At 36.8% G+C, this 25,507-nt stretch overlaps 3 protein-coding genes and 1 long non-coding RNA gene across 6 annotated transcripts in view; 2 read left to right on the plus strand and 2 right to left on the minus strand.

Moving 5' to 3' along the window:
- The first annotated feature begins 5,513 nt into the window (after window positions 1-5,513).
- On the plus strand, window positions 5,514-15,250 carry pdlim1 (PDZ and LIM domain 1 (elfin)). Of its 2 annotated transcripts, none has more exons than XM_015017225.1 (7): window positions 5,514-5,818; window positions 9,591-9,742; window positions 10,421-10,505; window positions 12,130-12,302; window positions 13,105-13,253; window positions 13,340-13,457; window positions 14,780-15,250. In XM_015017225.1, exons 1-7 carry the CDS (start codon window positions 5,723-5,725, stop codon window positions 14,964-14,966), a joined length of 960 nt encoding a protein of 319 aa, XP_014872711.1. In that variant the 5' UTR covers window positions 5,514-5,722; the 3' UTR covers window positions 14,967-15,250. The 2 variants fall into 2 exon arrangements, with proteins under 2 accessions (XP_014872711.1, XP_014872712.1); XM_015017226.1 differs by having other exon boundaries at window positions 12,130-12,299.
- A 1,230-nt stretch (window positions 15,251-16,480) lies between these two features.
- Window positions 16,481-17,844, minus strand: neurog3 (neurogenin 3). The gene is made up of 2 exons (XM_015017220.1): window positions 17,196-17,844; window positions 16,481-17,006 (listed from the first exon to the last, which is right to left on the minus strand). Exon 2 carries the CDS (start codon window positions 17,003-17,005, stop codon window positions 16,553-16,555), a length of 453 nt encoding a protein of 150 aa, XP_014872706.1. The 5' UTR covers window position 17,006; window positions 17,196-17,844; the 3' UTR covers window positions 16,481-16,552.
- A 3,959-nt stretch (window positions 17,845-21,803) lies between these two features.
- The window catches only part of sgpl1 (sphingosine-1-phosphate lyase 1), a 16,766-nt gene continuing 13,062 nt past the window's right edge, over window positions 21,804-25,507 (plus strand). The window contains exon 1 of the mRNA XM_015017221.1: window positions 21,804-22,083. Coding sequence (XP_014872707.1) covers window positions 22,072-22,083 — 12 coding nt within the window. The 5' untranslated portion in view covers window positions 21,804-22,071. The remainder of the gene's footprint in view (window positions 22,084-25,507) is intronic.
- LOC106936324 (uncharacterized) lies at window positions 23,043-25,345 on the minus strand. 2 transcript variants are annotated; one of them, XR_001422110.1, is made up of 3 exons: window positions 25,114-25,345; window positions 24,943-25,036; window positions 23,043-23,515 (listed from the first exon to the last, which is right to left on the minus strand). It is a non-coding gene; the product is annotated as an uncharacterized LOC106936324 (long non-coding RNA). The 2 variants fall into 2 exon arrangements; XR_001422109.1 differs by having other exon boundaries at window positions 24,943-25,039; window positions 25,114-25,136.

Here is a 25,507-nt window from a genome sequence, read left to right on the forward strand (position 1 = left end):
TTTAGTTTTAGTCCAGGAATGTGATTTTTACTGATTCTTGTAGAAGTTTTAACCTCATCCTCTGTGATCAGATTGTATCCACACACGAGGCCTTCTGAAAACGAGCACGTGTTTGTTTTTCGTTCTGTAAATGTTCTGCATGCACTGTAAAATCAAACTGGAGCATGAAATCCCATCTCAACCCAATTCATCTTCCCACAGAGGTGGTGACAGGGTTTCACTTAAGATCCTCTGAAAGCATCAGAGCCGTCTTCCTGTGTGAGAAACGCCACATCCCAGAGTTAAGCTACCTACAAAAACAAGGATCATTATTGATCTTTTTTTTTGGTGTTTTCTTTAGGATCGGTCTTGTTTTTGTCTGTCTCAGCTCTGTGCATGTTAGTCCTGAACAGATCTGCCGGATTGTTCTGCAGATACCCGTAGAGCTTGTTATGACCTGCACAGAGCAGCATGACGCTGTAGTTTGAGGGTTATTTGCTAAACAGGTATTTTTACGCTGCTTTGGTGCATATCAGGGCTCTGTGCAAAGATTATAATAATCATTTCTCAATTACAGCATAGCAGACCACCAGTTGTTATCCCTTTGTACAGTGCCTTGAAAAGTATTCATACTCAAACTTTTTTTTTTTTTTACATTTTGTCAACTTCCAGTTACAAACTTCATTTTGTTTTATTAGGATTTAATGAAAGATCAACACAAATAATTATGGCATAATTGCAGCTTACATATGGAAACTATGAGGCAGCGTTCACACAGCAGAATGCGACGCAAATTGGATCTTTGTGCATATCCACAGCAGTGTGAATGGCCCAAATGTATGGAAGAGGATAAGCCAGGAAAAAAAAAATTAATAAAATTTTGACTTTTAACTCATAATTTTGGTTCTGTGTCAATCTGCGTCAAATTCCAAATAATCAAATATTCTTAGGTGTATGTTAATTATGTTGTTAGCTCATGAAAGTAATCACATAAGTGTTTATTCCTTGTAGTTGGATTTGTAAACCTGCTCTTTGTCCTCACTGAAAGCCTGTCAGATTTAATTGGCATGTTTGAGTTTTAAGACGAGATTTTCTGCATGGTGCATAAACAATTTAAATGATTCCGATTCAGAGAAAAAGAAGCCAGAATTTTAAAAAAATTGTATTACTTTTTTTTTTCCAGTCACCCTAATCCTGTTCTGTACAACTGCGGTCCTTTCATTCAAAAACATAAAAAAAAAACATCAGATTTGTGCTACTTCATATGTGGAACTAAACTGTATTAGTTTTCAAAACATAACCTAATTTTTGCACATTCTTCTTTACAAAATATCTCCAGCTCACTTTGAATGGTCTTTCAAAAAAGATTCTCAAATGGATGCAAGTCTAGACTTTGACTAGGCCATTCTAACACATCTGTATGCTTTGGCTGCTGAAGATGAACCTCCACCCCAGTCTAACGTCTTCTACAGTCTCAAGCTTTTTATTTTTTCCATGATTTCTTTGTTTTTACTGACTACTGCTCTCCGTCTGCAGTGTCTTACTGTTTTTATTTTATTTTTCCTTGATGTGTCCTCTGTGAGATCTTGTTGTTGTAAACCTCTCCGTTATTTCCTGACCTGTCTGCTGTGTGTCTGTCTTCCTGATGCTTTCTGTTCACTAACGTTCCCAGACAACGTCACAACAGTTGGAATTTGTACTGACATTAAATACAATCATTAAACATGATTTTTATTTATTCCACTCCACAAAAACAGAAAATCTTGTGATGTAATAAGTAATCTTGATCGAGTTTCTAGTGTAGATATCACTTGAAATAAAACTAAACTAACCTGTAACTTCTCAGCAAGAAACAGCAGCTTGTTTTAAGTCAGTTATTTCTAAATGTGGATTTTAAAAAGTTCTAGTTCCACTAGCAGATTATTTCACATATTTCACAATCCACTGGCCTTGTGCCGTTACCTAGCAACGACAGCTAAGCCCGACCCGTTACCTAGCAACCCAATTCTAGTTCTACTAGTAGAATATTTCACTTACACCATGACATTTTTCCCATGTTATAAGTGAAGTAATCTGCCAGTGGAAATAGTAATTTTTCATCAATTTAAAGGTATTATTTACTTAAAACAAACTCCTATATCTCGCTGAAAAGTAACTTCTAAGTTAGTTTTTTCTTATTCCATATTTGCACAGGAAATTAGACCAAACTGAATTGGTAAGATTCTGTTTTCGCAGAAAAATTTGTGTTGATCACATAAAATCTCAATTGTTTTTATAAAAGTTTGTTTCTGATGTGACAAAATGTGAAAAAGGAAAAATACTTTAGATAGAAATCAGATGAAGGAAATATGGCATGTAAATGAAGTTTGATTTGTCATCAGAACAATCAGTGTTCCCATTTCTTTGGGGTTTAATTCAGTTTTTTCCCTCCGACTGCTTTGCCAACATAGCTCGAGTATTTCCTCAGCTAGTTTGTGATGATACGCTGCACTGTGGGTTTGCACTGATATAACGTTCATGTTTTTTCACCACAGAGGCCTCCACGACATGTTTGTTCCTCTATAACCTCAGCTTCACATCAACGTGTCTGGCTGGTTGAGAGTGTGACAACTTGTAGCTTTGTAAACTTCCATTATATATATTAAATAAGAGATTTTTTTAACACCCAATGTAAAAACGAGTCAGTCGGAAATACTTACTGCAGTGTTTTGTGCTCTATTGTGCTCCATACAGCATCAGGGAGTGAATGAGTGTTTGCAGATATGAATGTGATGCAGGCAGCGTTGTCCAAACTTCATCCTAAATGAGAAAAGGAAATGTTGTAAATATGTAAAATAGAGCAAATAGACTGTAAACGGCAGGAGGTTCAGATTGTTCTCTCTTGTCACTCGGATTATTTACCATGGAGGGTTTGAGGCAAAGCACAGAAGGTTTCACATGTTTTCACGTTCGCTGCCATTTGTGAGCATCACGATGATTTACAAAATTCTGCCTCATTAGCTGCGTTTCCGTTACAAATGTGCGCAAAACTTCGTTAATATTCCGCTAATGTCGAATAAAACAGTTTCGTAATTGCAGTGTTTCCATTTAATAAGAAAGCGAATTTAAATCTCACGTGAATAAGTTTGTACACGCGATAAATCATTTAAACTTGTGGCGCCGCGATCCTCCAACTACTTCCTGTTTTTTTCTTTTCTTCTTCGTGGTCTGTGCCAGTGACAACATCCGGTTGTTGATCATGTGACTCGTTTGACAGGAAGATATTGTTTCTATAGCGGTTTTGCAAATAAAACCAATTTTGATATGTCCAAAAAGCACCTTCTCCTAGCGATAAAACTTATTTTTTATTATTGCACAATTAAATAGTGAATGGAAACGCAGCTACTGACATTTTTAAATTTTGATTTACTGAAATGTATCGGGTCATAATTCAGTGTAACAACGGTCTGTTTGTTACCGAACCAGAACCAGTACCTAAGAGTGTGACACAGAAATAACGATTAACAATTGAAATAATTGGGCTGGTTTGATGAGATGCACAACCTGCAACAGGTTTGGTTTGTTTGCTTCGTTTTGCAGTGATGTTAGATTAACAATATTAAAATAAAGATACCACACACGGCTGTGACTTCGGTATTATGCAATATTTAATAAACAATTTAAAATATTATGTGTCTTGTTGGATTGTTTATCACTTTAGTTATCGACAATAACTGGAATCTGTCTAGGAGAGCAGATATTGAAAACAATGCATCTGCTTTTTGACGTAACCAAAGCCGGCCCAAGTAATAAGTCAAATAAGCAAGAAAACAGAAGAATAGATTATACATAAGAATCCAGAAATCTTACTCAAGAGTAGCAGTACTTCATAATTAAATTAATCAAATAAAAGTAAAAAAGTACAGCAAAGTATTTTTCCCCCCTTTTTTTTCCAAAAAAAGTTATTCAGGTAAAGATAGTTGAGTAAATATATAGTTACTACATAACTCTGGCTAATGGGAAATATGAAACCTGTAGGGTGAATTGACACAGTTTTAGTCCGGCTGTGGTTGTAACAATCAGTACCACCTTTACTCTCCTGCAGGATCTGATCGTTAGCAGCAGAGGGGCAGAAGTTTAAACCCCGCATGCAAAGCAGAGAGAGGGCGTGTTTCATTCAGACTGGCCGCTTTCAGCGCGCAGCTCCTGGCTGGAGTTCAGGTCTTGGGAGCGGCACATTCCACATCCTGGGATTTTAGCTCTACCATAAATGGTAAGCTTGCACATAACAGAGTGACGTAAAGGCAGAGCCGACATCCCCTTGAAACAAATAGCTGAGCTCAGATGAGAGGGGCGGAATGTGAAGAGGGGTCTCTCTGCTCTGCCTTTAAGAACTTTTATCAGCTCCAAAGGGAAAAAAGTTAGATACTTTCAGCAAATTGTGTTTATAAGGATGCTTAAGTATGTTTTAATATGTGGAAACTCATAGAAATGTCAAAAATGTGCTTTCAGGTTATGTCAAAAATAAACAAGAAAACATTAAGAGACTATCTATTAACTTTTTCAAATTCAAATTGAAAAATACTTTATTGATCCCAAAGGGAAATGGTCTGTATTACAGCAGCCTGTAATATAGACCAAAAAAAAGACTTTCAGACGCAAACATGTGTAAAAAAATTTAACATTCTGCTGTCAGAAATTTTAAAAATGCACTTTCATGTTTCCATTAAGTAAGAAACGTAATTGAAATCACATGTGAATAAATTTGTTTGCAATAAGTAATTAAAAATCATGCTGCGCCATCATCGTCCTACTACTTCCTGTTGTTTTCTTCTTCATTTTCGCAAGTAGTAACATCCAGTTGTGTAGGTCTCGCAAAAAATGTTTCCATTGTGGTTTTGCGATATACTCTCATTTCGAAACAGCTGAAAAACCACCTCATACGTATTAGCGCAAATACTTTCCATCAAAAAACGTGAGTTTTTTAAATTTTCAATTGGCGTTTCAATTAAGCAATTTGTTTTCGCAATAACTATTTGCACAGTCAATTGGTCATTGGAAATGTAGCTTGTGCAGTCTCTTGAAGAGGATGGTCAGGGTTGTTCATAATTTTATTCATTTTATATAAAAATCCTTTTTTTCACCATTATCTCCAGAGATCCAGTCACCAGAACAGGTTTATTTATCAGGTTGTTTAGCCTTTTTTTTTGAAAACTTTTTGACTTATATTGTTGTTGAGAAAAGTTAAATTTCTCTACAGATATTTCTGAAAAATGAGTAATTTTGGTTAACAACTGTTTTATTATAATCACAGCACACATTAGCTTGATGGTTTAAGGAATTAACAGATGTTCCCTTAAAATGTTTTATAGTTAAGAGTTCATAATGTCTCTTTATTGATTACTTTAACTTTTTTAACGCTAATATATTTTAAAACCGAAAAAGTTACTTCTGGTTACCAGAAGTAGAGTCATTTGTGTTCCTAACGTTTTTTACCAACCGCTAATATAAATCAAGAAGAAGTGGCTGGACGTAGGTGTGAGAACGCAGTGACTCATCTTTATAATACACGATCTCTGGACACCAGGTTATCAGCGTGGAAAACCTCCACGTTTATTCGTCCAATTGTCTTCGGAGGGTCCACCCCTCCGCTGCAACGCTGCTCAGTCTCACCTCGCCGACTGCTTCATGTCAGAAACAGCAGGAACTGAGCCAGTGGTCGGTCGTTTTTAACGCCTAACGTCGCCTACTTTAGCTTGACGCGATGCCTCCTGTCCGGGTGGTGATGCAGGGTCCCGGCCCGTGGGGGTTCCGGCTCGTCGGGGGTAAGGACTTCGAGCAGCCGCTGGCTATTTCCCGGGTAAGTTTGGCTTCTCACTTTCACACTTGAGTTCAGCCATGTCCACAGCAACCTTGCTGCTACCTCGGTGATAATTAAAGCAGGCTAACGGGAACTGAATTAAGGATTTGTTGGGTTAAAGTCAGGCTAACTGCGGCTCAACTAGTAACGGTTTTAGCTAGCTATGTTCAGCTGTTTACCTGCGTTAAGGTGTGAATACGGAGGTAAATTAACCCTTTATTTGAAAGTTAGTCTATTTTTAATTTGTTCTTTCTCCACCTTTCTGGTATCTGTCATCAGTTTAGGAGGAGCGACTCTGTGATTATAAAAACATTAAAAATAATTATTTTTAGTGAGAGAGCTACAGTAAGGTGTGTCATTCATGGCCTCTGTGCCCTTTCGCTCTTTTTATGTTATTTTACAACATATATGTGTATCTACAAGGCAGACACTCATGACTAACATTGTTTTAGTTTTGTTGCAATCTAATCATGTCTGTGCTTCAATCATTAGGATGACCTTTAAAAAGTTAAGAGCTCGTGGTTTAAATGTTTTAATGAAATAACTTTTCTTTAGTGATAATTGTTCCTACAGCATAAAGTTAACTATGACATATATTTTAGGGGTTTTTTTGTCTGCTTTGGCTTGTAAAGAATAAGAAAAAAACAAATAAAATGATAACATACAGCAAATAAATATGTCCAAACAACTGAAGGTGTCCATGTAGACAAGTAAAAATGTAGTGCCCTCCTTTCAGCCAACTGAGCACCAGCTTTTCAGCAACAGACAGGGTAGAGGCAGCATTAAAGGCCACACCAGTAGAACTGATATAACTTTAATAAAACATTTAGATATCAGGAACCAAACTATGCTGACTGGTATACCAGCTTGTTTTGGGTTTTTTCAGCACAATAACTGCTGTGTGTCCTGCAGTAACCAAGATGGTTTTTAAATTTTAAACAATTGGATCAGAGTTTTACCCAATTGCTATCATTTTGTGTTGACATCTGTAATGTGTGGGCTCTATAAAGCTACCATAACCAGACTATAATTATAAAACGTCGCAGAAAATTAGTGTCATCATTCATAACTTCTTGTTCTGTTTGCTGATTGGCCAGGTTGGAATTTAACCAGAGAAATTGAGCTCAGTGGGAGAAATTCTAGACAGAGAACTGATGGGAGATGAGAATCACACAGAGGAAGGCCATGGACAGACTACTTTTAAACTATTTACAAACTTAAGAAGTACGAATTATGATCAGATCTGTTCCCGTTCCATAAAAATGTAAATAGGATTTCAAAGTTGTCACGGCAACACAGTTGCACAACTTGCTGTAACGGCAATAAAGTAAAGTAGCTCATTGGTTGTTGGGTGTTTTACTTTTAGTCGGGATTCCATGATGTGGATTTTTTAAGAATAATTTCTGAAACCAAATCTGATACTTAATTACAACATATATATGTAGAAACTACATTACACTGACTACAGTAGATTTTGTTAGCATTTTGTAACTCTTAGCATGGTTTAGTAAGCTGCGCTAATCTCTTGACTATACAAACCTAATATGGGCATGGCATTGTTTCTATCTAACTACGGTTGCAGTGTCTTCAATAAATCCAAATTTCACTACTTCTGGTGATGTTTTCACATGGACCAATTTGCTAAAATGCTAAGCTAATATTAGCATATTTTTTATTTTGATAGGACTTGTTGATATTTCAGCTTGTAACATTCCAATTGTATGGGAACAGAAATAATTGTATGGGAACAGAAATAATTTACTCCTCATTTATAAATGTTTCAATTAGTGATGAGACTTGATTATTATATTTTTTTGATTGAGTTAATTGCAGGGTATGTAATTAATCATATTTTATAAGAAAACCATATGTTGACAAAGTGGCAACATTTTCAATTTAAAAACACTTTTTTGATTCTAAATTATTGAATAAATATGCAAATGGGTCCAACCCCTAAGATATTTATTTAGTAATTTTTATCTGTTATTTAGGTTATTTAATCATCATACAGATTCAAATTGCCACCTTAGCCGTTCAGCTAAGGGAAGCGGTGCGTCAGATTTATGGGCGTACCAGAAACGGTTCCATCGGGAACCTTTGTAATAATTCTGATAATTGTGTGAAATTTTTACACTGAAGTCATGACCCTTGTTTTAATTTTGCAAATGTAATTAATTAATTACATTTTTTTAGCTACCCTGTGTGAGGCTCTAAGGGACAGTTGAGTAAATGTGAGCAGGAGCTGCAGCAGCCATTACAGTCCGTCCTTCACTGAACTGTATTTGTAAAGGGGGTTGTTGAGGAAAACCCAGACTTGTTCGAGCGTGTGAACGTCTGAAATGCAGCTTTGAAACAAAGCTGTGAACACATGATGGGCTGGTGTTTTAAAAAGCAGACAGAATCACTCAGTTACTACCAGAGTTATAATAGGTTTGGATTTTTCATTGTAGTTCAGTTTTATTTAATTTCTTTTAGTCATCTAGTTAGTGTTAATTAGATTTTAGGTGGTGTTGGCTAGTTTTTGTTAGTTTTAGTTAAATATTGTTTAATTATAGCTGAGTTTTTATTAATTATAGCAGTATTTTTATTTTTTTTCATACTTTGGTGAATTTTGGTGCAGAATTAAAATATTGTATTTTGATTATGTATACTTTGAGTAATAAATACTCAATATTTTTTTAAAAATTTATTAAATTATTGTTGAAAAAACAACTTTTGTTGTTGCCATTTTGTAGACCAGCATAAGTGGATAATTTGTTGATAATTTCCCATAATTTGTCAAAAACCGACGTAAATTAGGTGGTGGAAAAATCTATTTTATTCTGGAAGAAAGGCGTAAACACAAAACGAAGGATATTTATTATTCCAGTGTGTTTTAGTTAGTTTCATAGACACACAATATAGTTCCAGTTAGTTATAGTTTTCCCCTTTAATTACCGTTTTAACTTATTTCAGCTTTTGTTTCTATAACACTCAATAATTATGGGGTACAGCTAACTGACTGTATTTATTTATCTTTTATTGCCACTTCTCTCATTGTTTCCATAAATACCGAAACATATTGTTGTAAAAATGTAGGTTTGTGTGGCTGTGAGTCCGGTGTGTGCTCAGCTGGACTTCCTGTTGTAAACGTAGCCGCTCCGCTCCACCCAGGAAACCTGATTAGGAATGCCTGGACTGTGCCAGTCTCTCCACTTTAAGCTCCTTATCTCCGTGAAACATCTGCCTTCTGGGCAGCAGACTGAAAACTCCAGTTTGTAAGTGGCTTTGCGTCTGTTTACTGTAAACAAAGCTGCATGTGTAAAGAGGATGCAACGCCCCGATGTGAGCCCAGCCTGAAATTAAACTCAATTTACTCCGTTTTTATTCATTCAGAATCAGGAATGTTTTCACTCTGAATTAGAGCTGCAATGATTCATCGAATAATTCGAGTACATCGCTTATTAAAATTCCTCCAGGCAAATAATCTGCCTCAAATCTTGTTTTTGCATTGTTATTATGCTGTTACCATCATATTACTTCAAAATGGTCTCAAAATTATCGTTTATCGAAAAAAACTCTTGAGACAATTTATTGTCTGGCAAAATTTGTTATGGTAACGGGATGCACAGAAATAAAAATTCGGGTTGATATTGGTACTACTGTTGTGGCAGTATTTTTAAATGTTTTCCTTTGTTCTCTGAAATAATCGTTAAATAATGCTCTGAATGTGCTGAAAACCCCAAATAACCCTTGGTGTCGTGTTGACATATGTTTTGTTTTGCCATCGTAGGTCAACCCTGGGAGCAAAGCGGCGCAGGCCAACTTGTGCATCGGAGACATTATCCTGTCGATCAACGGCGAGCCGACGGAGAGCATGACTCACCTGGAGGCGCAGAACAAGATAAAGGGCTGCGTGGAGGAAATGGCGCTCTCCATCGACAGGTGGGCTGCAGCGGCACGTAGAAACTGACTCAGCTTCTATCCAGGTGTTCGGTGACGGCTGTTTGCTCAGGGAGGCGCTCTGAGCCGTGGCTAACATCTTGCTTCACTGCATTACATCAATGGCTTCCAGGAGGCAGAGGCCTGCAGTTTATTTAAACATCACCACGTATTTTTGCTCTAGTTTCTGCTACAAATATCTTAGTTCACTTGAAATTAGACAAAACTAACTGACAAGTGACTTTTCAGCAACTTTTTCAAGCAGTAATTCCTCAATGTTGATGTAAAAGTTCTAGTTCTACCGGCAGATTATTTCAGATTTAACTGGCTCTGTGCTGTTACCTAGCAACCCCACCCAAGCCCAGCCCGTCGCCTAGCAACCGAGTTCAAATTCCACTGGCAGCTTATTTCACTCCTATCATGACTTTTTTCCCATGTTTTACTGAAGTAACTAATACTTTTTCCATCAATATTAATGACTTATTTACCTTAAACAGCTCCTGGTTCTTGCTGAAAACTCGCTTGTCAGTTATTTTTCTCTTGTTACTAAGATATTTGTGGTTGAATCTGGACCATATTATTACTGCTTGGTAATATTTCTGCGTTTCTGCAGTGAACCATCTGTGTGTGGAACAGCTCAGAGCTTTAACCCTCATTTTCCTTGGTTTTTTTGCTGTGCAGGTCAGAAACTAAGCTGTGGTCTCCGCTCTCGTCTGAGGAAGGAAAGGCACACCCTTACAAGATGAACCTTGCGTCAGAACCGCGGGTGTGTTTCATCGTTCACTTTATTTAAATAACCTGCTTAAGAAGCAAAAATACATCTTTCTTTTCTTTTTTTTAATGCAGGTAGCCACACATTTTTCCTAGAAGTTGAAATATTTGTGCGGTTGCGAAGGTTGTGGGATATTTTTGTGTGTGCCAGAAATGAAGTCATTGTTTGCTTCCCAACAGGCGGTTTCCTAGGAGACCGCAGTTTATCAGCCAAGCTGTGACGCAAGACTCAGTCGCTGCTGTTTCGGGGGAAAGTTGAGGCCAAAGTTTGAATTCATGTAGGAAACTGAGTCACAGGCCCTCTCTCTCTCCTCTGTGTGTGTTTTTCTCAAACACGCATCAAGCATTTGGACGATATCTGACGCTTTTATCCTTGTTAAATGAAACTTTTTGCAAATGGGGTTTAAAAAGACTCTGCAGAGTTAATAGATCCTGACGGCAGATGCTTGAAGCGTGTTCCCGCTGTGAGGCATGAGCTGGATGTGGTTTCTGTTCATCTGCCGGCTGGCATGCCGACGTCGTGACGCGTTTGTTGGATCGCATCGTGAAGTGAAATTCAGGGTTCGGACGGATGCTTGAAATCCTTGAAAATCCTTTAAATGTTTTCAAGGTTTGCAAACTTTACGGCTTGTAATGAAGTCCAATCTGATGTTTGAATTAAACAGACTGCAGCTGGAGCCAGATGTTTTCATACACCTAGGACTAACTGTCACAATGACAAGTTGATAAATTGTCCCAGCAGTAAATATTGTTTTGTTGTTTTGAGTCAGTTATTGATGATGTCACAATACATCCTCTGATAGACCAATAAACTTTAATTTTGTAGAGAACAATTAACACAGGAACTGGAAGATATTTTAAATATCCAAAATGATGAAACTTTTATCGTTTTATATTAGTCAGACTTTCCAAAATTATTTCTATTTGCTAAATTCCAGAAAACTTAGTGGGAACATATATTTTTTAGATTTATTTTTAAGTTTCTTTGTTTATTTAACCGTTTGATTTGAGCAGGAAACTCGTTTGCCTTAAGATTTTTTGGTTTGTTTCAGTGTAATGAATATTTATTATTGATCCGTGTCACTGATATGAAGGTTATTAAAGTTTTATACATTTAATGTTGTTGAGATTATGGGATTTTTTTAAATTAGTGTTTTGCTCTCAGACCAGCCAGCTGCATTAGATGCATTTCAAAATATAAACTTTTGTTATAGTTTAGTTTATCCTTAATGTAGAATGTAAAATACAAGACGTCATTAATAAAAGTGATAAATTATATCGTTTAATAGAGAGTTGAAAGTTAATTTGTGTTTTTAACTCCAAAGTTTTGCTGGAAAAGTTTGAAAATTACCTGGAAAATGCTTGAATTTTACTTTGGAGACGTGAACGAACCCTGAAAATTAAACCAGCATCCTTAACTCGTCTAATTATGAGCAAAACGCTTTAGTTGATCAAGTTTAATCAAATCTGCTGAGTATTATAACTGCAGTTTTTCATGCATGTTTGTGTTTGAATTGATCGTAACATCACTGTGTAAAGTTTCCGCCGCACTGTGGCACGTTGGAGCCAGAAGCCTGAACAGGAACCTCACTTTAAGCTTTATTATTATTATTATTCAGGAGGTGAAACACATCGGCTCGTCCCACAACCGCAGCGCTCTGCCGTTTGCTGGTTTTGGCCCAAAGGTCGTCACCAACCAGTACAACAGTCCGTCTGGCCTCTACTCGTCTGACAACATCAAGGACTTTAACTCCGCTGTGGACGAGGTGAAGACGAACGAGCCCAACAACAAGTGAGTTCTGGTTAAACGTCCGTCAGAACCCAGTCAGGTTTGTGTGGTTTATTAGTGCAGATTAAGGCATTTTGGTTAATAAACCAAAGTAAAGAAACCTGATTATCCAGATGAGGAGCTTTAGGGCCACTTCCAAAGAAAAGTCCAAATCTGCCTTTTCTTTTTTCAGAAAAATTCGGATGCTTCATTTTTCCTCTGGTTTCTCCAACACAGACATGCTAGAAGTGTCAAGTCCAGGTTCTGAACAGTCTTTTCTTGGTTTCGGCTCCGTTTGGTTGAATTACTGCATCGATGCGGCGTAGCACGGATGAGATCAGCCTGTGGTTCTGCTCTGTCTATATTTGTTTTTGTTAAATGTCTGGTGTGACGACAGGAAGGGTTTTTTTAGNTTCTTTTTTACTTATAGGATCAAATTAACTATCAGTTGTTGTCTATTTTTGCAAGAAACAACATATTTTTCAAAAGAATAAAGTCAGAAGTCCGTTCAGATCTACCTTGGAGTTTCCTGGAGTATTTTTGTTAAAAAAAACCTTTGAGTTGTTTTCAATCGGTCCTTTTTGTGTTGAAGCCACTACACTTTTATTCCACAGTAATCATTTGGGGCTTTTATTTTGTTGTGGTTAAAAGGACTTCCTGTCACGCTCTGGTTCCATAATATGGATTTCCTGTTTGGTTATAAAGAAAAGTGTCATCTGTTGTGTTGGTGCCGCGTCTCCAAAGTATCTTAACGAATGTTATGTGATCAACAAAGACGTGTTTGAACAGTTTTGATGCTAATGTTGAGTTTTTCCCGTCTTTTCAGAGCGCCATCAGAGCCGGCAGCGGTGGGAAAGCGACCGGCGTTACCAACGGACTCGGAGGTCTACAAGATGCTCCAAGAGAACCAAGAGTCCGACGAGCCGCCGCGGCAGTCCGCTTCCTTCAAGGTGCTTCAGGAGATTCTGGAGACAGGTGCCGATACCAGACTGTTCAAAACTCCTGCAGTGCAGATTAATGGTTTCATAGTATGAAAACATACATTTCTGTTTGTTTTGTAGGCGATGCGGACAAACCGTCAGGCTTCAGGAGCGTGAAGGCGCCGACGACAAAGATCGGATCTTCTGTCGGGAACACGGAGAAGCTGCCCGTCTGCGATAAATGTGGCTCTGGGATTGTGTGAGTATTCACACAGATCGATATAAGGTCACACTGAGGTCACGATGGGGTCCAAAAAACGTCAAGTTGAAAGTAGGGCTGGACAATAAATCAATAACAAATATATATCGCGATAAACACGTGATCAATATCAGTAAATGATACATCTGATTCAGTAAATCCAATAAACTCTGATCCAGAACCGCAAAGAAAAGTTTGTGGAATCAACTCACTCACTCACGCCGTGGTTCCTTAGCAACTCACTCATTCCTTGGTTGCCTAGCAACAACCTGCTGAGTAACTGGCGCAGCAGCAGTTTAAAGTTTCGTCACTGTATCTCTTAACTGCTTCAAAATGAACGATGTGGAGTGAAAACTGGATGAAACAGGAATCGGATATTAAAACAAAAACTAATCAATACTTATCAATAGACTGTTGTGAAACAATTACAAAGTGATACGTTTTCAGCCCAGAAGGGACTAAATGGGCCACGAAATTTTTTTTTTTTTTTTTTTTTTTTTGTAGTAATATTGCAAAAATACTCAAATTTAATTTAGTTTTTAATTTTTAGTTGCTCAATGCTGAAGAAAATGCAAAGTGTTTGTAGGAATAAGCAGAATAGCCGCTGATTATTATGTGGTCATATTTATGATGCAAACTGAATGCGCGGTGAGACCAATCTGAGCGCATATATCTATGTGAACGAACAATAATTTATCTCACACTTGATTCAGCTTCTAGTAACAAACATTATGTTAACTATTAGTTTGGTCATTAATAATTTACAAATCAATATTTTGATTATGGACAGTGATTTTAAAAAAGATGAAAGTCCTGATTCACTTTTTTGTCAGACATTTTGTTAGCGCATGGCTAATTGGTTTAGTCATTATCCAGCCAGGTTTGAGGACTGATTCAGCTCATTATGGGATGTCAGCTGGTAATGAAGGGACTTTTATCTGAAGTTTGTCTCCACCTTGTGGCTGAATGCACTTATACTCTGGAGCCATCTGTTAGTTATATCTTTTATTGATTTTTAAAAAATACAGCTTCGTTACTAAATCAAATTATAATTATAGTTTTGTATAGAAATTATTTATGATGGGTTTTTCTTACTGAGGTTAAAGTGGCGATTGGAGCATCTTTAACCTGAGGTTTTATGGCAGATTGTTTTTTTTAAAAAAGTGATAAAGTTGAAAATTACACGATTTTTTTTTTCCAGCTCAGCTTATGGTGTTAATTTCTGTAAAATGACGTTTTAACCTTAAATTTCTGGTTTTAACCCTTTGTTGTGCCGGTCTTTGGTCTTTCTGAGCAACTGACCCTGTTGAATGTGTTGCCAGGGGGATGGTGGTGAAGCTGAGGGAAAAGTTTCGCCACCCTGAGTGCTACACCTGCACAGCCTGCGACGTCAACCTGAAGCAGAAGGGACATTTCTTCGTGGAGGAGCAGATTTACTGCGAGCAGCACGCTCGGGAGCGCGTCACTCCGCCGGAGGGCTACGACGTCGTCACCGTCTTCCCCAAGTAGAGCGCTCCGCCCCGCCGGCCTCGGACTGCACGCCGCCTCCCGCTCTCAGACACAAACAAAGAAAAACCACGATTTGCACATTAATTTTGGCCCCGGAGTCTGTTATCGATCATGAAACTGTGTTGAAGTCCTGCTTTTCTGTATGTTTTTCTAAATCATGAAACAACTGTTAGTCGCCCCAAATAAAACTTGGATTTTTATACAGTGAATAAATATTTTTATACTGCAGAAACATCCCAAAGCATGATGGAACATGACTGCCAAATAAATCTTTTAGCTTTAAACGGTTGGTTTGTGATTATTGTTGACTGAAGAAGTTAGAACTGCATCAATCTGCCAATCTGATGTTTCAGTTTTTATTTACATAATCAGGAATGGATTCAGAGTATTTTTTTTAAAGGTTTTGTTGGCTCTAGTGGCCTTTTTTTGAAAGTAGTTCAACAGGAAAGAGGGTTATGAGAGAGGGGGAAGACATGCGGCAAACGTCACCAGGCCGGGAATCGAACCTGTGACCACCGCCACGAGGATCAAGGCCTTAATATGTGGGTTGTGCTTTGCCCCTGCGTCACCACAGCAACCCTCAAAGTATTAGTTTGAGCAGGTTGAAGTTTCTCCAAACTAAACTCCCTGCTTATCTTTTTACTAAACCAGATGCATGGAAATAAAAATGACAAACTGTCAACAAAGAGCAGAGAAACCTGTTCAGAGGAATTCATTGAGACTGACTGGTTCTGCTAATATGGAGCCCGAAATATATCGCTGCTAGCTCAAGCAGTTAGCTCATGATTAGCCCCAGATTGCTCACAGTTTTGTGTTTAATTTTAATCAGATTGAGATTATCTGAAACCACTGACAGCCAATTTACTGCTGTAATTTTTGTTTTTACTTCTGTAATTTTATTATGAAGCATCGCACTCCCCCCCGCCTCTGATAAATGACAACAATAAATAAGTGTAAGTTATAGTATTACATATTTAATAAAAAACATACAAATATATACAGAACATAATTCTGACGAGTCCCTTTAAACCTTCTATGATGTCACCAGAGGTTTTGCATAAATAATTTACAGCAAAAAAAAAAAAAAAAAAAAAAAAAAAAAAAAAATATATATATATATATATATATATATATATATATATATATATCTAAAATGACAATAGTTTGCTACAAAATATAGGAAAAAAGTGAGTTTTATGGAGCTAAATTAGGGTCAGAAAGTTTGTTCAAAAGAAAAAGAATGTTTAACTGGGGGCGGGGGGACAAAACTTGAATCTGAAAAGTAGACTTGAACATTTTTTGAGTTTCACATAATTTTTTTCTCCTGTTTTAATTTTTTTTTTCTGTTTCAATTTTTTTAAGTTTAATTTTTTTCCCCCAGCTTTAGAATTTTTTTTCAGGTTCAAATTTATTTCAGATTAAAATATTTTTTCAGTTTTATTTATTTTATTTTTCTTTTTTTCCAGTTTGAATTTTTTTCAGTTTCAAAATAATTTTTCTGTTTCATTTTTGTCTTTATACACCCAACTTTATGGCCATATTTTAGCTCCATACAGTTTGACATTTTCAAGCTAAAGAATCAGTTTCTACCAGGAGTTTTTGATGACATTCTCTCCATGGATCGACCTGAAATAAATTGTGACCGGAATAAAACTTTTGCAGCTCAGTTCATCAGCAGCGGTGGCGCACCAGGACTCTGCGGGAGATCCCGCGTCCCACGCCGCGGGGTTTGCGTGATGGTCCGCCATGCGCAGCGTCTCCGTCAGCGCCCAGATGTAGTTGCGGGCGAAACGCAGCGTTTCTATCTTGGTGAGCTTCGCGTCCTCCGGCAGCGCCGGCAGGATGTTCCGCAGCGCGTCCAGCGCAGAGTTCAGGTTGTGCATCCGGTGGCGCTCCCGGTCGTTGGCCTTCATTCTGCGCTTGCCGCGCGGTCCGCACTGCTCTGCGCTCGTGTTTAGCGCTTTTCTGTCGCACATCTTGCGCTGCTGCTGGTGCTGGTGCAGTTCAGGCGAGTTTCCATCAGAGTCTCTGGAAGACATCCTGCGCAAATTAGCACATTTTAATACCATTAACGGGGATTTTACACTGATTAAATCCTTAAATAACATCCAACTTTCCACCTAATTTTTATTTTATTTATTTATTTATTCATTTATTTATTTTTCAATTTTCAACTTTAATCTAAATCAACTAAACAAGAGGCACCTGGATGGATCTATTTGCACTTACTTTTGCGGACAGGTGAAGACGGGACGCGGAGACAGACAGACGGCCGTCCTCTGCTGTCGCTGAGGCGTCAGACCCGTTTATGTGCAGCTGACGGTGCGCGATGGATGCGCATCTTTGTCATTTTATATGCCCTTTATCTTATCTTTTTGCGCAGCCTGAATCAACAGCGGCCGACAAATGGCCAATCAGCGCCCGAGCAGCTCGTCCCCCTCCGGTCCCCTCATTCTTTACTGCTTTTCTTATAATATGCTTCAAAAACTGATGCAAATCTGTAACATAAAACATCCCTGGTTAAAAATACCTATATATTTTTAAACATTATATCTGCTTTGTGGTTGTTAAACTACTTTTAAAATCCGTTCAGATAACTGCAGGTGCAGAATTTCATTGCAGATAAATACATTTTGAAGAAAATTCATTTTATTAATCAGTTGTCCACCTTTCTGCATCAGAACACAAAACATGCAAGTAGTTCCGGTATTTAAATTCAGATGATAAAAGTTGGACATTAATTTACAGTCATTTTTCTATTTTATGTCACCAATTTAATAGAAAATTTATTTGAAAAATAATTTGGACCTAAAACTCTAAGGAATAATAGCAACAATGTTGTGTTTCTTTAAAAAAAAAAAAAAAAAAAAAACCTGAAATAAAGTAAAATAACTACTTAATCCATCAACTGTTTTATTTTGGTGTTCTCGTGTGTTAAGACATTTATTTCATCCAATAATTTTAATTTATGTTTCTAAGGTTACATGCAGACATCTTGTTGTTTTTGATCAATTGCTGCCTGTTTTAGCCTTCATTTGGATATTAAACTTGATGTTTGTACGTCCATTACTCACATCCAGGGATAACAGATGGAAAATTTGCCTCAAAATGAACTTTGGTGCTTAAATATAACTGTTTATTGATGCTCTAAATCCTTTTTATTAATGTATAAATTAGCTAAACTAAAGAGCATCTGTATTTCCACCTTTTACGCACTCAAAATGTCGCCCTTAATATCGCACCTGCAGATTAAATGTTGTTTAAAATTTTATAAATTAGCTAAAAATCAACTCCAGGAGCTCCGCCGCTGTAAAAAATTGAGAATAAATATATCTGAAATTGTTTCAAAACAACATTTATTTCCATGATCTTTTGCGCGTATTTTCAAGTTTCCAGTGAAAAATACATCATTGTTTTCAACTTTGTAAACCAAAGTTTCACTATTTTACTAACATTTGGTCTTCGTTAAACGTCTAGAAAGTGTAAAATTTTAACTTTTACTGGAGAAAATTATGTTTCTAACCACGCACACATTTGGTTCAACATTGGCTTTATGCGTTGAAGCGCAAACTTTCCCCGTTAGGAGTGAGACAGTTACGCACGGAGCTGCAGAGTAAACCGGATCCGATTTGACCAAACCTGCTGTTTGGATTCAAAGTTCAAAGCCTCGTTTACTGTGACGTAACAGAACAAACCCAGTTTCTGCTGTAAAAGTGGCCATACACCTGTGCGCCATGACATCTCCAAAAACATGCCCATTTTGGCCACAACCTGATGGCGCGTCGCTCTTTACGGCGCGACTTGATGTTTTCTTCAGGAGGTTAAACATTAGTGGAGTGGACAACAAGCAGCGGAAGCCTTGGAGCTTTGACTAGGACATGATTTACTGACAAACGCTCACAAAGAGCTCCACTTAACTTTCTGTCTAAATATGTGTTTTGGGGGCATTCTGATAACCATATGCTTTCAATAAACTGGACAAATATACTTGTGCGATAGGAGATGGTGGCCGACTGTTATAAAAAGGCAGGAAAAACTCTAAAGTAAACGGAATACTGCCACTTTACAAATACCCATCGGTGCCAAATCCATGTTCGGATATCTTGGACAGGTGTGCGTTCGGACCTGTCTGTCCCTTTTTGATTTTTTATATGATCGGCGTCCCGCTTATTATGCAAAGTGTGGGCAAACACGAGAGGCCAGTTGCTGCGGAAATGGCAGAAAGTGATTTAACAATATTTAACAATAAACTGAACAAGCTGCGGAACAGGTGATATACCTGCCGACGCTCCTGATTAACGCTCCGCTTTATGCGGCTCTTTTTGCGTATTTATTAAAGCAAATCTATTTATTATTACTTTAGCAAACAGAGGAACCAGGTGGGGCTTTATTTTCGTCTTGAGCTTTTTGTTTGAAGGACGTTTTGAGGGGGACAATCAAAGTCCAACAACTCGCTGACCAGATTGTTGTCGATCCCAAACCAGCAGCGGAGCCTTTCAATGCGGCCCCCTCCCTCTTCTTCTGTCTGCCAAAGAGCTGCTGGGAGGAAGAAAAAGGAAACTTCTTCAAGTGAGGAAAAACATCTTAAAAACATTTAATTGCAACCCGGATGCCATATGTACACCTCTTGTGAGACCCCCAACAATGTGACTGGCTTTTAGAAACCATAGAGTGCGTCTTTGGAGACATGTGCGTCTTTGGAGAGGTGCGCGCGTCGTGACCAGCGTGACCCCCAACGCACTTTACACAAGAACTAATTCACTTTTAATGTGCTTTGGAGTTTCCTTTCACAGGCGACGCATTGTACGTCTCACCCCGGCTTTTGAAGGCAGTGTACACCAATTACAGTGGAATCGCTGCTTCTCGGAGACGGTTCGTCTTTTTGTTGGACGGTTTGGACGTTTAAGGCACAAAATGGGGACAAGTCGCTTCTTTTCACCCCCAAACAGCTGAAGAATATTTCTTTTTATTTGTTTTTGATTGCCTGTTTATGCGTCCATTAGTACGTCCAGTTTAATAGGTAGAAAACGTGAATTTTATGCTAAATAAACGGACAAAAGGGTTTAAATATTTGATATTTCTGAAATTATTTAAATAATAATTTCCAATGTATTTTGGCTCTGATTCCAAAAATATCTTTATCACTTGAACACATTTCTATATTTTGACTCATTGCCAACACTAAAACTTCATATCTTTTATAAAAAGTTGCATAATGCTCTCTGCTACGCGCAGCTAGCACAGCCTGCTATGAATGCTAAGGCTAGTTAGCATAGCCACCGATAACGGCGGATATTTTTTTTTTCTTTAATGGTAAGTTGTTTCTCTGCAATTAGCACATTTAACAGAAAGAACATGAGATTGATTGACAGCGTTAAGACCCGCCTTCTGCCTCTGATTGTTTTTGATCAGATTGGTAATAATAGCTCTGGGGGAGTTGGAGGAGATCGATCTTTTCACAGTTAAGTCATGTTAAGCTGTAACAACATGTTGACAGTTTCAACAAATATGGGGAAAAACATACTTCTTATAAAAGTTATATATTGCAGTTTTAATGTCGTGTTTGAAGTTTTTTTTCTGTCTAGACTTTTCTACCAGACATCTTAATTTCGCTCTGTAGATCAAGGCTGTAGAGGCTAGCGCTAACTAGCTGCTAATATGCCCTTGCTAGCTAGCTGGCTAGTTAGCTCTTCGTGTCAAGCTGCAAAATGACAAAAGTTCCAGTAATACTCTTTTAGATCTATTTTTGTTGTACTTAGGTTGGAAACTATCCAAGTTAAAGATGGATAGTAAATATGTAAAAAAAAATAATCTATTTTTATATAAAAGTTATATACTGCAGATTTAGCTTCAGTATATTTTCTTAGGATTCTGTGTAAAATGCAAAGTTAGTCATTAAGCGGAAGTAAAAAGATACATCCTGAATATTGGATGTATGCATAGCAATAGCTAACTTTCTGGATCTCCACAAGCAAACATTTGAGCCACTGAATTAAAAAATTCTGTTTTTTAATCTTTCCCCTGGAGTTAAACACAAAGCTCCTTTGATGTTGATTACTTGATTTCTGCTCTTTTAGACTAAATGTGAAATCCAATAATCTGACATTTCTTATTGAGTGGAGATGTGATCCAATAAAAATTAAGTTTTATCAACTGAATTTACAACAGATGAAGGCTTTTCAGTTACGAGTGCAAAAATACTTAGATACTTACATATGAATTTTATATATATATATATTTTTTTTTTGGCAATTTTTTTAATTAGGAAAAATTTCAAACTGACTTTTTTCAATTTGTCAGTCTGGGGTATCTTATGTAGAATTTTATACCAAAAGTGAATTAAATCCATTTTGGGATAAGGCGGTAACATTACAAAATAAGTTGATGGATAGATGAATAAATAGATCTTTCATAAAATAAAGAACATTACAGGTAATCCTGAGCATCTTCTTCAAGAGACTGTCTTAGAAAAACAGATTGTCTTCAGTTAGAGGCTTCTTCTGCACTGCTGTAATACAGACCTCTACAGGAAATCCTTCCTATCCACAGCCATCAGCATTAATAATGCTTAATTTGAGGAAAATAATATAATTACTAAAGTGTTTTATTATATAAATAAAAAGGAAAAATAAATAAATAAAATAAAATACAAAATATATTCAATAAATAAAAGCATGAAAATTATGTGTAACAAAATTTTAAAATAGATTTAATTGAACTTGGAGAAAACCATTAAACTTTTTTTCACATCACAGTTAAAATCCTGTTGTTGTTTTTCTTGTTTGTTTCTTTTCCTCTTTCGTAACAGTTTGAATATGGAACACCAACATTAGTGGGTTTAGCAATCCCGTTGTTTACAACTCAGATCTGCATCTCATGCGGAACAAACACTCACACCAGGAGTCTATGTACTCAGGCCAATCAGCATCGTTGTCAGATCTACACATGCGCAGACGGCGCAGAAGCTGCTTCCTGAATCAGGGTTAGCTTTCTGCTCGCTGCGGCTCCCTGTAGCATTTAGATGTGAGCCGAGGGGCAGAAAGTCAGGCTTTATATGAGAAGTGAACAAAGAGGAAGAATTTAAACGACAGCTCAACTCGGAAACATGGATTACTGGGTATGTTTCTCTTGACTTTTGTTTCCGTTTTATTTAGGGCTGACTTGTTTAAGTGGAGAACTTAGCTAACTGTTTTCCTTAAGGACTTACAAAGAACATAAATAGGGCGATTTACTAGAAGAACAAGTGTTAAATAACAATTTAAGCACCGCTATTGTTCTGCTGTTGATAAAAATCAATATATATGATGTAATTCCCCACATTATTGTTCTATAATTTAAATAAAACTTAAAATTTAGCCTCTGTTGGAGTCACCAACCTGCTGTAAGAGGGGTTAAAGAGCACTGCTGTTGTTTATTGTAGGGTAAAACTGGAGATCCTGTCCAGCATGAACCTGCCGGAAGCTGCAACAATGTGTTATTGTTATTAGCTGTTCATATTGGAGTGTGATTTTCTTTAAAAAGATAGCAACAGACTGCTGTTAGGGCAGATTTTACAGCCTGGATCAATTCAAACAGAACAAACCAGATGCACTTTGAACATTTAATCACTTTTCTCCTAAATAAAACTTTATTATTGTTACATTTAGTAAGTAGAGGAGGGCTGAAAACCCAAACATTGCACCCAAGTAAAAGTAAAAAGTAGCAAAAATTACTCGAGAGTAAAAAAAGCATTTGGTAAAAGTGTACTTACTTAAGTACCGAGATACTGATCAAACTATCGATCATTTAATATTTAAAAATTACAAAATTAGTCAGACCAAAATATAAAGTTAAGTGGGAATTTTGGTATTTTAAGGATGAAAATGACAATAATTTATATAAGTAACCAAAAATAAATCAGGCAAAGAACAGTGTTTCCAAATCAGTTTCTTTCACTTAAAAACTGATGAAACTTTAACAAAAACTGTCTGTGTCTGGTGAATTTTCATTTTGTTCATTTCATTCAATGGGTAGAAAATACAGAAATTTTACTCAAGGAAGAGTAGAAGTACTTCATAATAAAATTACTCAGGTAAAGTAAAAAGTACAGAGTAGTAAAAATACTCATTAAAGTAAATTTTTTAAAAAGTTAGTCAAGTAGATGTAACTAGTTGCTACCCAGCTCTGTTTGCAGATGTTTAGCTAAAAGTTGGAGGACTTGTTTGTTGTCAGCAGCCACCTCATATTCCCATGAGAGCGAAGCCTCCTGGGAGACAACAAAAGATCTGATTTCAAGCAGTCAGATGTTGTCAGGACGGGGGGGCTGAGAGAAATGGGCGTTTACGGCTCAACAATGAGGGAAACAATACAAACCAACATCCTTTGTGTGAGCTGGGTTTAAGCTTTCCTCAGGCAAAGACAGCCGAGTGGGTTTAGAGGGCTATTGGTGTGTAAAGGTGAATAATCAGTGATGCTGGTGATAACAGAGTAGAGGCCGGTTCTGAAAGCCCAACCTGGTTTGATCTGCTCTGCTCTGTTCTTTGCTGCCGTTGCACTGGATCCTGCCAAACCTGAAAGAGGAGATGCCGTCTAAACAGACAGCTGCGATGTCATCACTGCACTTCACAAATAAACGTTTAACCAACCGAATATCTTCAAACTAAAGAATTTGGCTAATTTAAAAAGTTTATTAGTTATTTTTAAAGCTAGAAATACTTTATTTAATTTACAAACGATTTTTTGTCTTAAGATCAAGTGACAGATACACCGAAGGAAATATGATTTTAAAAGTAAAAGTGTCCGGACTATTTTAAAGCAAATGTGCGTTTCAGTGCGTGGAGTAAAATTATGGAATATTCGAATGAGGATTTAAAAATACTTCATAAGGAAAAAGAAATGATTAAGTCTTTTGAATTAACAGTGATATATTGTTTGCAACTTATATTAATTTAATATATTAATTATTTTGTAATTATTGAGAACATTTATACTAGATTTTTCCTCTTTCTGCTCCCTTTTCTTTTTTTATAATTTTTTTTTTTACAATTTTTAAATTTTTCTTCAATTAGTGAATATAAAACTAAAAAATCTACAAATAAACACAAATAAAATAAACAACAAAAAAACTTTTCACTCATGTAGCATAAGTGTTATAAGAGAACGTGTTTGTATATTGATGATAAAGTTTATTAAATCAAGTCAATAAACTTATTGACTTATTGACTTCACTGTAATTTGGGGGCTGGGAGATTTTGCTTAAAAATAAAATATCAGATTTAATTTTTTTTTTTCTTTCATTTTCAAACACATTCATAAATATTTTTAAAAAGTGGCTTTTATTTCAGCCATCCATATCAGAGACTATTAGGGTCAGGTTACAAGAATTTTTGCTTAATTTCAATAATAAAGTCATAATATTAGCAGAATAAAGAAAATATTTTACCAGAAAAACATCTTAAAATTACGAGAAAAAAGTTATTGTAATGAGAAAAAAAATGGTTTAATGGAGTTTGTGTGGTTCTTTCTTCAAAATGAACCCATTGAAACTGATTTAATGCTGATGTGCTAAAAGATGAAGCATTTAATTAACTGTAAAACTTGTACCAAAGTATAGCTTTCTCATTTTCATTTTTTATTTTTTGTGTTGGAAAATCACAACAAACCAACAAAAATTTATCAGATTGTCTCTTTTACACGCTTATCTTTTTAAACCTTTACTGACATTTCTATTGACTAAATGAGGCACATTTTGTAGACTTTTATAGATGTTTTCAAGCTTCTATTTCTGTTAATTACTGTAATTTTCCTGCTTATAGTGACTGGAAACACAACATGTAAGATCAGAAAATGGCATCAAACCAACAAAAATTGTCAGATTGTAATTTTTTGTAAACTCCAGTGAGATATTATGAAGTTCGTTATTGCAAGGTGACAAAACGTGAAAAACTGAAAGGTGATGAAAACTGGAGGTCACACAGATGGTGAGTTCTTAAGATACAATGCTGTGAACCTTAAGCTTTCTCCATCTGATTGCAGCTGATGTGGAGGGTCTGTCCTATCAAAATGTCCGCCGCGGGGTTGTAAACACACCTCTGCTGAGAGATAATGGAGATAATGTTACCACAATTGTGCAATTTGATTCATTAGTATCTCGCTGCTGAATTCACACCTGAACAGAGCAAAGCTCTTTATGTTGATCAGAGGAAATGCAGGACTGTTTATAGCTGGGCGAACTTCCTCTCAACCAGTTGCCTAACACAGAGTGGGAGGAGTCACCCAGTTAGCTCAGCGTTTTCCCAACACTTTCCCCTGTAGAGGGAAGAATGTGTTATTTCCTTCCCAGGTTCTCTGTAGATCCGACAATGACTTCTAAAGTAAATCCTGAAACTTATTCCGCTTTTCTGTAATGCAGGTTAATCGACCGAGTAACGATTAATTAATAAGCGGCCATTTTATTAAGAAGAGTTTTCTCTTGCTGAGGATCTCTCCATAAGATAAGGGTTACATGTTTTAGTTTGACTTAATTGAATGTAGTGTAATATATAAACAAAGTTAAAGTCAAA

Source organism: Poecilia latipinna, unplaced genomic scaffold (genome assembly GCF_001443285.1).
Source record: "Poecilia latipinna isolate Pla-1442-1.1 unplaced genomic scaffold, P_latipinna-1.0 Scaffold2117, whole genome shotgun sequence".
NCBI lineage: Eukaryota > Metazoa > Chordata > Actinopteri > Cyprinodontiformes > Poeciliidae > Poecilia > Poecilia latipinna.

Excerpts from the sequence above, each read along its gene's own strand:
- pdlim1 (XM_015017225.1), top strand. The coding sequence starts at position 5,723 with ATGCCTCCTGTCCGGGTGGTGATGCAGGGTCCCGGCCCGTGGGGGTTC. Across the intron at positions 12,303-13,104 it reads ACGAACGAGCCCAACAACAA|AGCGCCATCAGAGCCGGCAG; the intron begins GTGAGTTCTGGT and ends CCGTCTTTTCAG. Across the intron at positions 13,458-14,779 it reads AAATGTGGCTCTGGGATTGT|GGGGATGGTGGTGAAGCTGA; the intron begins GTGAGTATTCAC and ends ATGTGTTGCCAG.
- neurog3 (XM_015017220.1), bottom strand. The coding sequence starts at position 17,005 with ATGTCTTCCAGAGACTCTGATGGAAACTCGCCTGAACTGCACCAGCAC.